This window comes from Oryctolagus cuniculus, chromosome 1, assembly GCF_051225735.1.
Source record: "Oryctolagus cuniculus isolate XC-2025 breed Fujian yellow rabbit chromosome 1, ASM5122573v1, whole genome shotgun sequence".
NCBI classification, from domain to species: domain Eukaryota; kingdom Metazoa; phylum Chordata; class Mammalia; order Lagomorpha; family Leporidae; genus Oryctolagus; species Oryctolagus cuniculus.
The window spans coordinates 16704960-16721344 of NC_142867.1; the positions used below are offsets into that span (position 1 = coordinate 16704960).

The window sequence follows — 16385 nt, forward strand, 5'->3', positions numbered from 1 at the left end:
TCAATGGCTAGAAACTCCAAATGTCTACAATTCATAGGATGTCGTTTTGCAAAGTTATTCAGAAGCAATTGAATTCAGTGAATCAAAACTCCCAAAATTTATGTCTTTAGGATTATTTTGGATCATAAATAGGTAGTTTTTATGGCATTTCAAAATATTAAAATGGTTGAAACCAATCATATTTGAATTTATTATTCAATCCTAATTTCATCTAAGGGAAAAGCCTCAATTTGCTTTATGACATTTAAATTTCTAAAAGTCATTTAAACCATTTGTTTATATTTTTAATTTTTGTTTTATCCAAACCTTACTAATTATCTAGCTCATAGTTTTCAGAAATAAACAGTTTCCTAGTAGACTTTAACACATTTTTGGTTCATTGACCAATCCCCTAGCCATATTGAAACTAATGCTGCTTCTTTGTTTCATGGATGGTGCATTGCTTATATACAAATGCATTTACTTACCTATATCAAAATATTCCAAGATAATTGTTACACAGTTAGATTAGTGAATTCCCTAACTGGATATTACTTACCTTTGCTGAATTAGATGAACCTAATAGTTTTCAGGACAGGAAGCTTTTGCAAGTTAAGAAGTATTCATCTTTAGAGATACTCAAAAATAAGTTTTGCAATTCCTTGATAAAAATATATAAGAATGCATATAAGCAATAAAATAGGATTCAGTGAAGGTCATTGAAACTTGAATATTTCAGTAACTGTTCTCATTCTCAGTTAGAATCCTGATTCTATATAATGTACAATTAAAAATAAATGTACCAACACGGTTTTAAAATAGTCAAACTATCTTGTTTGAAGAGAAATTCAAGTCCTAAAAATGAAGTTAATCAGAATAGGTTTAAATATCAAATAGCCTTAAAACAGGCAGTGTAACATTCTCCAGAAACAATGCCTGCTAAATTTAGTGAGTGACAGATTAGTTTTTAGCTATATCAGGAAAGAACTCCCTCCTGAAATATTCAGCTGTCTAATTCTTCCCTATCTTTAAATCTAAAATAAAACACTGAGATTTACAAACCAGTAATTCAAACACATTTAGGTCAGTTATGTAAAATTATTTTGGAATCTCAATGTGTCATAAAATCTTCTAGAGTTTGCAAGGCAATTGCAACTAATATATTCATTAACCATTCAGTTATGCAAGAAGTGGATCCTCAGATTAGAAAAAAATTAGTTTTTGAAATTACCACAAAAGCAAATGTCATTGTCAGTCTTAGGAATCATTCGTTTTATGCATGTACCTGAAGGAAATTTGCTTCAGAAGCACAGACTATAAATTTATGTGCCAACACGGAATTAACATCTTTGAAAACTCTAAAAGTTGTGTTCCCAGAAGCATTTCTAAAAATGACTTAACCAAATGCTGCTGAGCTGCTGCCAAAAGTCAAGTCCCTTGTGCTTTCTGGGTAGTTTCTTGCTAAAATTTCACTTCTCCTCTTTTTTTAGCCTGGCTCAGGCACTGCTTCTCTGCAGGAAGTAAAATGCTCCAGCCACACAGCACACTTTAGGAAGACCGCTAGCTCCAATATCTGACTGACAAAGGATAGGAAGCAATGCAGCATGGAATGGTACTAGGTTGGCTTTCAGGAAAGTCTTAGAAGGACAAAGAAGACCAAGGATGTGCATTTACAATTCAAGGATAGCATTACTATAAAGGGCAACCTCCATGCCTCTGGTAGATAAATCACTACAATTGGTGATCTAAAAATTGACACTTGGACCAGGTTGTTTTCACAATAATGGAATAAATGGTTGGGGAATGGAGCCAGAAAGAAAGAAAGGATAAATGAGTAGACATTATCTACTTCATGCACATATCAAAGATGAATTCTTATATCATTACATGAGAACACAATGACAATATCACCACACCAAGTACAGCAAAGCTTTTGTTTTCTTCGCCATTCAGTTCTATTCCTATGTCACCTGATTGCTTAAGGATATGTGGACTCACTCCAAAATGAGCACATATTTGATTAATCAATTCTCTTCTGTCATACACATATTATAATTAATATTTCCCCTCAGACATGGAATCTCAGGCAGTAAAATTTTGTAGTATCATATCTTGTACAAACTGATAAGAACAATAATTTGATAGATTTTATATTGCTTAATAAATTTGTTATAGTAGTAAATATTCAACATATATACATTTTGACATGTTTTGAGATCTATCATGCAGAGAATATGTCACTGCTGATTAAGAAATTAAATCAAACAACTAACAAGCAGCAGGAAACCGAATTCAAGTCTTCTGTGGATGAAAGAATCTAGGATTCCTAAACTTAGTACTTGATGCCTTTGAAAGTTATGTAACCTGAAGTAATCTTGCAGAAACAAAAGACTTTAATGTGTCAGGATGAAAGCAAAACCCAAAGCTTTACACATTCTCCACTCCCGCTATGTGTGTATTTTCCTTGATGAAGTATGTGTCCCAAAATACTTATCCATTTTAGGTATTGTTAATTTTCTTATTGGTATTTATAAACACTGTTGTGTATTCTGAATAGATCTTTAGCACACATATAATTTTTAAACAATTTTTCAGTGTGTCACTAGTTTTTCCTTCCATTAAAAATTTTATTCTAAATATGAATTTTGAAGAAATCTGACTAATCTGTTTTACATTTTTAGGATCATATTTTTAGTAATTTATGTAAGAACTTTTTGTCTAATCCAAAATCATAGAGGTTTTCTCCCATGTTTCATTCTAAAAATTTTATGCTTTTAAGTTTTACATGTATATCTGCATCAGTTATTTTGAATAAATTGCACACAATGTGTTACCTGTGAGTATAAATACTAGCTTATTTTTATGCATAAGGGCATTCATTTATTCTATCATCATGGTTAAAGTGTTCATCTCTCACTAAAGAATCACTTACAGGTATTTGTTTAGAATTAGTTGACCATAATTGCAGAAGTCTACTTTTGGACCCTGTTCCATGGATCTAGTTGCCTACCTTTACTAAAATATCACAGTTTTTATTAATGTAAATTCATAATATACACTATAATCTTGTAACAAAAGTTCTTCAACAGTGTTCTTTGACAAAGCTGTATGAGCTAAACATGGCATTTTTAATTTTAATAAAACATTAAATTTTAATATTCAAACATTATGTTCACATATTAAGGGAGGATTTATTTGAGATTAATTTGAAGGACATTGCCTTACTCCTGCCAATCATGCTATTTACATGATCTTAAATTCTGTTTTATTAAATAACTTAGAAATTCATGTATTTAATTCAATCCCTTGAAGTGTTTTTCAATTCTACAGATATCTATGGATATACAAACTCATGGAAGTCCCCTAAGAAACTGGAAATTTATAATTCTTGTTTTGATTGTAATGAAAAAATTGACTTAAAGATATCATGGATCAAGTATCTTCAGTAGTGGCATTGCATTTGGGTTCATAATGCCACTGACATCATATAACGTTAAGTAAAAATCATACAATATCATTGACACTGATGAACAAAGATGCAAAACTCCTCAACATAACATTAGACAGTCGAATCCAATAACACATCAGAAAGATCATTCACTTGGACCAAGTGGGATTTATCCCTGGTATGCAGGGATTGTTCATCATCTGAAAATTAATAAATATAGTAAACCACATTAACAAATTGAAGACCAAAAACCATATGATTATCTCAATAGATGCAGAGAAAGCATTTGAAAAAAATTCAAACTTCAAGCAAACGTGGTTTAGATGGAGCATATATCAACATAATCAAAGCAAATTATACCAAACCCACAGCCAGCATGCTACTGATGGGGAAAAATTGGAGGCATTCCTATTAAAATCTGGAATAAGACAACATGTTTCTGCTAAATTAATTATATCTCCCTCTTATATATTTTTCATGCTATCCTAATTTCTACCCACTACATTTGCTCCACAGTGATAGGAAGAAATCTTTGATATTAAGGCATTCTCAAATACAATGTTTCACACATTAAATTATTCACTATGTATTTATCACACAAAGTGATGGAGGCAAGAAAATAGCAATGAATGTTGACTCTGATATACAATGCTGATTTCTTTTTTGTTTTTAAATTATTAGTTTTTCCTCCTCTGTTTAAAGTGTAAATTGTTCACTTGACTTGTGTCGCAGTTCCTCTTACTTTTTTTAATAATCCACAAGTGGGACTACTATTGCCATTTATGTGATCTGTCATCAACCAAAATATACTTATCTAGAATACAAATTGATGTCACTGCATTACATAATCACATGAGTTGTCTGAATAATAATAATAATTTCAAATCCATACAGGTTGTTTATCCTTTCTTTAGAGAAAAATATTATTTTTAAAATCAAAGAACATGTAAGTTTGTAGTTTGAGAGAAAATTCCTAGAAAGCTTCTGCTATATATTTAGACCTCATATTTGAAAAGATCTTTTGACTCATTATCAACAAATAACTCATTTATCTCTAAAAATAGACAAATTAGTTATCATTATCTCAACTTTATAAGAAACAAAAAAGGGCATGCTATGTGCCCTAGTTCATAATTAAGGGTGTTAAGATTAAAATAAAGGCCGGCGCTGCGGCTCAATAGGCTAATCCTCCGCTTGCCGCGCCGGCACACAGGTTCTAGTCCCGGTCGGGGCGCCGGATTCTGTCCCGGTTGCCCCTCCTCCAGGCCAGTTCTCTGCTGTGGCCCGGGAGTGCAGTGGAGGATGGCCCAAGTGCTTGGGCCCTGCACCCACATGGGAGACCAGGAGAAGCACCTGGTTCTTGGCTTCGGATCAGCGTGGTGCGCTGGCCGCAGCACGCTGGCCACAGTGGCCATTGGAGGGTGAACCAACGGTAAAAGAAGACCTTTCTCTGTCTCTCTCTCTCTCTCACTGTCCACTCTGTCAAAAAACAAAGATTAAAATAAAGAGGATCTGATTTCTTGCTCATTATTTCAACTACTATAACAACTTTGATTTCAGAATTTGGTCTTGAAGGTCATCTCATGAATTGTCTATATTGTTATGCTAGTACTTACCCATTTTTGGATTTATACGTTCAACTCATGACATGTGTGATCCTGTATATACCAATGTCTATTGTTGTTACTTTCTATCCATATGGAGTGATTATTCCTCTTAGTCCTGTGGAAAACCCAGACCAAAATTTCATCATGAGAGTCTGCTTGGTAAGGCCACTCCTGAGACCAAACACCTTGAAGAGGGTTTTCAGGATTTAGATTGAACAAAGCTCTTTGTGCTGACTTCCAAATGTGTGGTCCAATGGAATGGTGATATGTGATAATGTGATTACCAGGAGTCTTACATAAAATATTTTGTAACAGCTTAATTAAGCTGATGATGACTTAACTTTGAACATGTGAAATAACATCTTATTTGTTTTGTATGCTCCTTTACAAATTATGGTACACAAAAACTACATACATTGTCTCATATGTGGAAGTTAAAATAAGTGAATTTGAATGTAGTACAATAATTACTAGCATCTGGAAATATGGGAAACAGTAGAATGGATGTAGGTTGAGTGAGAGATACCACTGAGTTACGTAAAAGCAGTATTTTCTGATGTTCTATAGTACATCAGGGTAACTATAATTCACAGTAACATTGCATGCATTTTATGAATAACCTGAAGAAAAGAGCCAAAAGGCTCCAAACATAAAATAAAGATAAGAGTTGGAAACTTTAATCACCCTGATTTCATCAGTACACATTCCATATGTGTATTGAAATATCACCCTGAAGCTGTTACCTATGCCCAGCTATAACGTTAACCAGGGCTGAGCCAGGCAGAGGCCAGGAGCCAGGACTTCATCTGGGACTCTTCTGTGGATAGTAGGGTCCTAACAACTTGGGTCATCTTCCTCCACTTTATCAGATGTATTAGCAGGGAGCTGGATGGTAAGTGGAGTAGACAAGACTAGAACTGGTGCCATTACCCACTATAGCACTGCAATGGCACCTATTCAAAGAGTTTAAAGTTTTTTAGATGTATTTATTTTATTTAAAAGTCAAAGTTACACAGAGAGAGAAGGAGAGGCAGAGAGAGGTCTTCTATCCACTGGTTCACTCCCCAGATGGCAGCAACGGCCAAGTTGCACCGATCTGAAGCCAGGAGCCAGGAGTTTTTCGGATCTCCCAGATGGGTGCGGGGGCCTAAGGACCTGGGCTATCCTCTACTGCTTTCCCAGGCCATTGCAGAGAGCTGGATTGGAAGTGGAGGAGCTGGGACTCAAACCGGCATCCACATGGGATGCTGGCACTGCAGGTGACAGCTTTACCCACTACACCACAGCACCAGCCCCTTAAATGTTTACAGAGATTGAAATGCTAACCATCATGATTTGATATTATCTGTTGTATCTGTCATTAACATTACACCTGATGTACATATATGTATAATTAAAATAATAATAAAGAAAATATAATAATTCCCCCAGAGTTTTTTTGTGTGTATGGATTTCTTTGTCTTTCCTTCATTTTAAAAGGCATCTTTGCTGGACAAAATATTCTTGTTTGGTAATATGTTTCATTCAATGATTTGAAAATATTCTTCTACTCTCCCCAGGCATATCATGTTTCAGTTAAGAAGTCCACTGTTAGCTACATTAGAATTTCCTTTTATGAGATCTTCTGCTTTAGGTCCCTTTCTTTGCCATTGACTAGAATGCTGTTATTTTATTTATTTATTATTTGATAGGGGAAGAGTACAACTACCTTTAAAGACGTATCTTCTTTAGTGGAAGCATAATGCTGTTATTTGTGAAAAGTTCATATTTTATTTGAAAGGGAGAGAGAGAACTTCCATTGGCAGTTTCACTCCCCAAATTCCCGCAACACCCGGAGCTGGGCCAGTCTGAAACCAGGAGCCAATAACTCCATCCAGGTTTCCCATGTGGGTGTCAGGACCCAAGTACTTGGGTCATCATCTGTTGCCTCACAGGTACATTAGCAAGAAGTTGAATTAGATCAAAAGTGAGTGCTGGCACCGTGGCTTAACAGGCTAATCCTCCACCTTGTGGCACCAGCACACCGGGTTCTAGTCCCTGTTGGGGCGCTGGATTCTGTTTGTCCCAGTTGCCCCTCTTCCAGGCCAGCTCTCTGCTGTGACCAGGGAGTGCAGTGGAGGATGTCCCAAGTCCTTGGGCCCTGCACCCCATAGGAGACCAGGATATGCACCTGGATCCTGCTTTTGGATCAGCACGGTGCACCAGCTGCAGCGCAACGGCCACAGCGGCCATTGGAGGGTGAACCAACGGCAAAGGAAGAACTTTCTCTCTTTCTCTCTCTCATTGTCCACTCTGCCTGTCCAAAAAAGAAAAAAAGAATCAATCAAAGAATCAAAAGTGAGACTTGATCAGGTTATTCTGATATGGTACATGGCATCCAGATGACAGCTTAACACACCGCACAACAATGTCCATCCCAGGATGATTTGTTTTAAACTTTTATTTAATGAATATAAATTTCCAAAGTACAGCTTATGGATTACAATGGCTTCCCCCCCATAACCTCCCTCCCACCCGCAACCCTCCCCTTTCCCACTCCCTCTCCACTTCCATTCACATCAAGATTCATTTTCAATTCTCTTTATATACAGAAGATCAGTTTAGCATATATTAAGTAAAGATTTCAACAGTTTGCTCCCACACAGAAACATAAAGTGAAAAATACTGTTTGAGTACTAGTTATAGCATTAAATCTCAATGTACAGCACACTAAGGACAGAGATCCTACATGAGGAGTAAGTGCACAGTGACTCCTGTTGTTGACTTAACAAATTGACACTCTTGTTTATGGCATCAGTAATCACCCTAGGCTCTTGTCATGAGTTACCAAGGCTATGGAAGCCCCCTGAGTTCACCGACTCTGATCATATTTAGACAAGGCCATGGTCAAAGTGGAAGTTCTCTCCTCCCTTCAGAGAAAGTTACCTCCTTTGATGACCCATTCTTTCCACTGGGATCTCAATCGCATAGATCTTTCATTTAGTTTTTTTTTTTTTTTTTTCCAGAGTGTCTTGGCTTTCCATGCCTGAAATACTCTCATGGGCTTTTCAGCCAGATCCGCATGCCTTTAAGGGCTGATTCTGAGGCCAGAGTGCTGTTTAGGACATCTGCCATTCTATGGGTCTGCTGTGTATCTCACTTCCCATGTTGGATCATTCTCTCCCTTTTTGTGTCTATCAGCTAGTATTTGCAGACACTAGTCTTGTTTATGTGATCCCTTTGGTTCTTAGTCCTATCATTATGATCAACTGTGAACAGAAATTGATCACTGGGACTAGTGAGATGGCATTGGTACATGCCACCTTGATGGGATTGAATTGGAATCCCCTGGCATGTTTCTAACTCTACCAATTGAGGTAAGTCAGCTTTGTCCCGAATTGCACATCTCTTCCCTCTCTTATTCCCACTCTTATATTTAACAGCGATCACTTTTCAGTTAAGTTTCAGCACTTAAGAAGAATTGTGTATTGATTACAGTATTCAACCAAAAGCATTAAGTAGAACAAACAAAAAAAATACTAAGAGGGATAACATATGAAGTTGCTCATCAACAGTCAGGGTGAGGGCTGATCAAGTCACCGTTTCTCATAGTGTTCATTTCACTTTAACAGGTTTCCTTTTTGGTGCTCAGTTAGTTGTCACCTATCATGAGAACAAGTGGTATTTGTCCCTTTGGGATTGGCTTATTTCACTCAGCATAATGTTTTCCAAATTCCTAACAGGGATCACTTTTTTTTCTCATTGAAAAATTCCATCTTTCTGTGTCCTCTTCTGACTATTGGTAACAGGAATATAAAAGCTACATTTCTCCTTTACCAAATGGCTCCTTATTAGTTTTTGTCATAAGGGGCATGAAGAATTTGATGGGACTCCAATCCAAAAGAATTAAGTATTCAAAATAAAATGTCAGACTAATGACTTGAGACAAACCTATAAAAATGGAAGAAGAAAGATTTAAAAAAATTTCCAAAAGAGGATGTCTGAGCTACTGTGCTCTGCTCTGACTGGCTCTTGCACACACTGTTTATAACTTTCTATCACTCCTTACGAATTTTAGGGCCCAGGGTTGAGTCCTAGTGTGACATTCTGAAATTACTTTCCTTGGGCTCGCTTCCTTTCCCAAAAGAGGTGATGATGACATATGTTCCTTATGGCATTTTTCATCTCCAAGTTTCTTAGTGTGTAGATCAGAGGGTTGAACATGGGAGCAATGATAGTGTAGAAAAGAGCAAATACTTTGTCTTCTGCAAAAGTCACATTTGGTCTTATGTAAATGAAGAGAACAGGAGCAAAGAATATGACCACAACTGTTACGTGAGAACTACAAGTTGAAAGAGCTTTGGTACGGCTCTGTGGCGGATAAGCACTGATGGTGTATAATATCAGAAGATAAGACATCATCAAAATCACAAAACATACTAAGGCAATCAGCCCTGAATTAACTATGACCAGCAGACCAATCCTATATGTATCAGTGCAAGCCAATTTCAGTAAAGGATACACATCGCAGAAATAGTGATCTATCTCATTGGGGCCACAGAATGGTAAGAAGATGGTGAGGAGAAACTGACTGGCAGAGTGCACAAATCCTCCAGTGCAACAAGCTATGATGATTGTGTTGCATCGTTGCCTGCTCATGATGACGGTGTAGTGTAGGGGCTTGCAGATGGCCACATAGCGGTCATAGGCCATTCCCGTGAGAATGAAGATCTCGATGCCTCCAAGGAAGTGCATGATAAATAATTGTGCCATGCAGTTATTATAGGAAATGGTCTTCTTTTCTTTCAGTAAATCTGTCATCAGTTTAGGGGTCACTGTGGATGTGTAGCAAAGGTCAGAGAGCGACAGGTAATAAAGGAAAAAATACATGGGTTGGCTTATAAGCTGAGTGCATGTGATAGAAATCATTATGAGCACATTTCCCATCCAAATAGAAAGGTAGCAAAATAAAACGAATATAAAACAAAGGACTTCGATTTTCTTATTCTGAGAAAGTCCCAGGAGAATAAACATGGTGACATTATTTCTGTTTTCCATGGGTCAGTGCAGTAAAATACATGTCACCTGAGAAGACATAATGCATAAGTCAGGGACAGAAATGCCATGGAACGTATGATGACAACACTAATGACATGAAGCTGGGTTTAAAGGATGTGATCTCAAGTTTCAGGAAATGAAAATCTTATAGTTAATAATTATTTTTAATTAATCTATATATGAATTATTTAAGTTCTTTAAGGACATTATGTTCAATCTTAACATTTATGAAATGAGGACATTCAAACCACTAAAAACATTAATTAGTTGCCAAATCTTTACAAATGTACAATTAATTCCTTACCAAGACAAAAATCTGGACTCATGAAAACTAAATTTTTTAAAGATGAAAGAATAAACCATACACATTTTTTTGACAGAGTGAGAGAGAGAGACAAGAGAGAAAGGTCTTCCTTTGCCGTTGGTTCACCCTGCAATGGCCGCTGTGGCCGGCGCCCTGCGACCAGCGCACTGCGCTGATCCGATGGCAGGAGCCAGGTACTTATCCTGGTCTCCCATGGGGTGCAGGGCCCAAGTACTTGGGCCATCCTCCACTGCACTCCCTGGCCACAGCAGAGAGCTGGCCTGGAAGAGGGGCAACTGGGACAGAATCGGGCGCCCTGACCGGGACTAGAACATGGTGTGCCGGTACCACAAGGTGGAGGTTTAGCCTAGTGAGCCGCGGCACCGGCTACCATACACAATTTTTAAAGTGCAACAGTGACCACTGCATTCTAACCTTAAAACACTGTACAGTGAGATAAAAAATTAAAGAACAAAATTCTGTATATGTTAATATACACGCAATAAGAGATTAAAAACTCTCAGCAAGAGATTTATGCAATTGTTTAATTATTGATGCTTGTTTGTTTTTACATTATTTCTGATCTAAACAATGCAATGCCATTTTAGAACAGAACTGTAATTATTTCTGTAGAAACTTCAGTTGCAATCATGTAGTTACAGTGTAGAACTAAGCAGTATTTAAAAATAAAAATGAGAATAGGCAGTTTTAGGTAGATGATGTTACTCTTGAGTCATGTGGTACATTTTTCCAATCATTTTTTCTGAGTTTTTATATTAGAGTCCTCATTTCTGTTTTCTCTTTTGACCAACTTATTTTTCTTACCAAAATCCATGAAGAATCTTGAAACTGCATAATTCGTCGAGAAAGTTTCGGAAAATTTATGGGAAGGTGTTTATGTAACAACAATAATTGCTTGTAGGCTCTGTTACCTAATTACATCAACAGTGTGCAAATGTGTGTATCAATCATATTGTTTCTCTTTTTATTTATTTATTTATTTGACTAGTAGAGTTATAGACAGTGAGAGAGAGAGATAGAGAGAAAGGTCTTCCTTCTGTTGGTTCACTCCCCAAATGGCCGCTATAACGGTGTATAGCCGGTACTGCACCAATGCAAAGCCAGGAGCCAGGTGCTTCTTCTTGGTATCCCACGTGGGTACAGGGACCCAAGCACTTGGTCCATCCTCCACTGCCTTCCCAGGCCACAGCAGAGAGCCGCACTGGAAGAAGAGCAACCAGGACTATAACCCAGCGCCCATATGGGATGCCAGTGCCGCAGGCGGAGGATTAACTAAGTGAGCCATGGCGCAGTATCCCCATATTGTTTCTCTTAATTAGAATGATCTCACTTATAAAATGGTAAAACCAGTCAGAACATTGTTACAAACTGCTACTAACATGCAAATAAATCAATATATGTCAAAATTTTATAAGTGAAAAACTTTCAATATTAATTTTTTTTACTGAAATGCTAGTATTACCAAATCAGTACCTGAACAATTTTCAGTTGTACTATATTTGACTCATGTGAAGAAAATGAAATTTTAGGCCAGTGCTGTGGCTCACTAGGCTAATCCTCCTCCTGCGGCACCGGCACCCCGGGTTCTAGTCCCGGTTGGGGCTCCGGATTCTGTCTCTGTTGCTTCTCTTCCAGTCCAGCTCTCTGCTGTGGCCCGGGAACGCAGTGGAGGATGGTCCAAGTTCTTGGGCCCTGCACGAGCATGGGAGACCAGGAGGAAGCACCTGGCTCCTGACTTCGGATGGGTGCAGTGCACCAGCCGAAGCGGCCATTTGAGGGGTGAACCAATGGAAAGGAAGACCTTTCTCTCTGTCTCTCTCTCTCACTGTCTAAATTTGCCTGTCAAAAAAAAAAAAAAAAAAAAAAAAAAAGAAAAGAAAAAAAAAGAAAGAAAGAAAGAAAAAAGAAAATGAAATTTTAGAATCAAAATCATTTCAACAAAGTTGAGTTTTCCCATATCTACTAGCCTAATTCCCCCACTTTAATACAAGGAGTTTTGACTAAAAGTGAAATATAGGATGAAATAGGTAGTTTGAATATCTTCGTCATTTAGCAGGCATTAACTCTACAGGATTTGATTTATGCAAATATAGGTAAATTGACAATAACTTCTGATTTAGTTTGAGTTTCAAAGCTGTGGCTGGAATAACAGAATTGGTAACCAAGTAGTCTAGTGGTCTTCCCAAAAATTTGACTCGAAACAACATTAATATTGTCATTTATATTTAAAATCTGTGATGAATTCTCTGTCATAATGGTGAGTTCTCTCATCAATTCATTTTATTATTCTCTGTTCAATTCTTTTTATTACAGATGAAATAAATTGTGTCTAACTGTGTCATCCTCCAAAACAAAACTGTTCATAAAAAAATGAGGCCTTAGAACAAATAGTGATTACCACAGAGCAATTTTAAAGCTTAGAAATTAGCTCACAAGAAAAATCATTGAAAAGCAATTTTTCTTGCAATTGTTCTTAGTATGTTCCGACTTATTTTATGTAAATATTTGCTCACCTATAGATCATGATGTTTATTTTTATTTTAAACAACATTTAAGATATTTATTTGGGCAACTCCTAAAATAATCTTGTTTTAGCAGTAATCACAAAATAAACTTGTTTTTTACCAATATCTACAAATACAGCCATTTTTTTTAGTATTGTGCCCACTAAACTTGTATTTTGCAAATCAGAACTTGAAATCAGAATTTTCTAAATCTAGAACTTGAGTTCATACATTAAAGATGCAGAACCAAAGCAATAATATGTTGTGAAAAAGCTCTACTCTATGCAAATCAGATAACTTTCAAATTAATTGGCTTTAAACTACTTAAAGCAATACTAATTTTGATATGTGAATGGAAAAATGGGATAATAAATTAAGCCAACTTCTCTAGATCTATAAAATCCATAACAAAATAACCACATTCCATACTCAATCTGTTCCTCTTTCCCAGAAGCTCAGCCTGTATGTAATCTGTAAGAAAGTTACAGCTCATGAATCTGAATATAACACACAGAATCTCCTCAGGCTCTCAAGCTCTAGTGATGCTATTATGGTACAATAGGGGCTAAAAAAGACAAGAATATGATTTATTTTCTAATATAGCTCTCATTTCCTGCAGGAACTTGGTCTGCCTGTAAAGTAATGAATATGTCTTGAAGATATATATGATCTTTTTCAGAGAAGATTGCACATCATCCTTAATCGCTTTAATACTCCCAGAAGTAAACTTTTGTACAATTTTTGGAAATAATGAAGTGAAATTACTTGGAATTATATTCTGGCTTTGCTATGAGTAAATATATTACCTCAGTAAACTCTACCAAACATCAGTAGGTCTAACAATTCTTATATCACCTTACAATTTGAACATTCCCAGGTGCTTAACATTCTTCTAAGCACCCTATATGTACTGATTTTTTAAATTTATTTATTTTTATTTATTTATTTTTTTGACAGGCAGAGTGGGCAGTGAGAGAGAGAGACAGAGAGAAAGGTCTTCGTTTGCCGTTGGTTCACCCTCTAATGGCCGCCGTGGCCGGCGCACCGCGCTGAACCAATGGCAGGAGCCAGGTACTTCTCCTGGTCTCCCATGGTGTGCAGGGCCCAAGGACTTGGGCCATCCTCCACTGCACACCCTGGCCACAGCAGAGAGATGGCCTGGAAGAGGGGCAACCAGGACAGAATCCGGCGCCCCGACCGGGACTAGATTTTTAAATACTCACAATAACCCAGAGAAGTGAGTATTAATAAAGCTGGTTTACAAAAGAAGATACTGAGTTATAGAAAAACAATTAATCCAAGGCTATGCACCAAATATTTAAAAAGATCTGAAAGAGCAGGACTCCAATTGGGAATAAAATGGATGTTTTACCCACTTAGCATGACTTTAGATACATAAATTTATCAATAATATATGATTATGTGATACTATTATTCCTTAAAGAAAGTCTCATTGACTCATATACTTGTTTTTAATCTATGCCAAACTAAACACTATTCATGCGTAATTTGCATGATACTACACACCTCAAAAACAGTCTTACCTCTTGCCTTGAAATTCTGCTTTTTCTTAGACCACTGTATTGCTGATGAGTATATTGCTAGTGAGAATACGTATTTCCAGCTTTGCTGAGAGAATTAACTAAATAAAATGCATAGAATAGTCATCCAATCCATTTTAGGGGCTCAATAAATATTATTTACAATGCTATGCTTTTATCTGTATCTTTTGATCTGCAGACTACCATTCATTTAAACAAGAACCATCACATGTTTTAACAAACCATTAAAATGTTATCAAAATATTCAATAATTTAAATAATAATTTAAATAATTACCATAGCAATCACTACAGGCAACGAAAACACAGGAAAAGGAAAGCAGGGTTTCTAGTTTTGAGATATTACCATGTTTTAGTGACCCGCTTTGGGTCTCTAATTATTTGACCCAGTTGCTCTTTTGGAAGAATTGGAAATAATGATCATAGTAGTGGTAAATGCAAGAACCTTATTTTCATTTTGAAATGGTTTTCCTCATTTTCTTGATAGCTCACCACTCAGTTTTTTCCCTTAATCAATACCTTGTTCACTTTTTTGCCAAACACTCTATCAATATTTTTGTTGTTATTTTAATCTGCTGTCCAACTAAGCATCATTTCCCTGTTATAGTACATCTATCCCCTTAGAACATTACATCATACCTTCAATAAACTCCATAGATTTAATTCCCCCGATCTAAAAAAAAAAAATAATAAATAGTCTATTGAATTCAGAGATGATGCCTGTCATTTACTTTAAGTGACAGACTATGTTTCTACGTAAGGTGACAAATATATATTCAGCAAATAACATACTTTCAGGCAGGGTCATGGAAGGAAAAACAATCTACCAAATATTCTGCTTCAGTTGTGATTCAGTTCTGTTTTCGTTCTTTCCACTGTTTTCTCTCTTCATTGAAATTCTTGTCATTCTCTTATTGTTCAGATTGTTTCATCTTCCTAAAATCATATTTCCTTTGGCATTATCCACTAACCATCCATAGAACAAACTTTGTATATCATTTTAGAGACAAGTGACACCTATCATTCATACAGTGCTGACATAAATAATGGAAGTTATACGCACAGAGCAATAGTTTGAAGGCAAGTAGGATAATGTGAATATTAAATAAGTCAAATAGTGATTTCTATTTGCATCATACATACTTCTATTTCTAAGTTTCCAGACTCAGGATACACTAAATAATAAAGTAGAAATCCTAAAACTGCATTTTGTTTTGCCAGGAATGCTGAGCACTCCTTTTGGGTTGTTTGAATTACCTTTTAAATGCTCCTCTCACCAGGTTCATTTCCCTTAGATTCTAGTTAGTAGATCTGCCATGGCTAGGAAAGAATCTGGATTATAAAGAGTTCGCAAGCCAGAGTTAACTCTGTGATTCAGTTATTACAATTCTCCTGGGCCCCAATGACTCAATTCCCCTGCACTTTGCATAAAGCATTTTGCAATTAGAACATGTTGGAAGAATTCGTTTGGAAGGACATATCCTTTCCACATTCTCTATTAACTTGACAAGAGGACATCTCTAGCCCTTGTGGTAGATAATGGTGTTCATCTTTCCTCCAAACTGTATTACTGTGTACTTTGAGAGAATTAGAATGGATTTGGGTTTATTTACAAGTATTTTTATAGTAGAATTTCAGAAGACAATAACTGAATACACTTTAGTATTATTTTGCACAGGTAAATACATTTTGATTATATAATTTAAACATAAAGGTATACTTAACGCATTTTAATTTTTTCACAAGTCCACATGCCACTTCCAGTTGTGGTCCTGTTTTCTTTTTCTTCTTTCATATCTCTATCAAAGTTAGAATTAGTTGGCATTGTACTGTGTGACTAGAATAAACTACAGCAAATGCACACTGAACACTGACTGTGGTGAATGTACTAAACGTTCTTGTGTAATCTAGTGATCCAGTGAAA

General features: G+C 36.4%; 1 protein-coding gene across 1 annotated transcript; it reads right to left on the minus strand.

Moving 5' to 3' along the window:
* Window positions 1–9126: 9126 nt before the first annotated feature.
* Window positions 9127–10071, minus strand: LOC100338546 (olfactory receptor 4P4-like). The gene has a single exon (XM_002708902.3). It carries the CDS (start codon window positions 10069–10071, stop codon window positions 9127–9129), a length of 945 nt encoding a protein of 314 aa, XP_002708948.3.
* Window positions 10072–16385: the final 6314 nt, after the last annotated feature.

What these genes read in the sequence shown, in the direction of transcription:
- LOC100338546 (XM_002708902.3), bottom strand. Translation starts at nt 10,071, where the DNA reads ATGGAAAACAGAAATAATGTCACCATGTTTATTCTCCTGGGACTTTCT.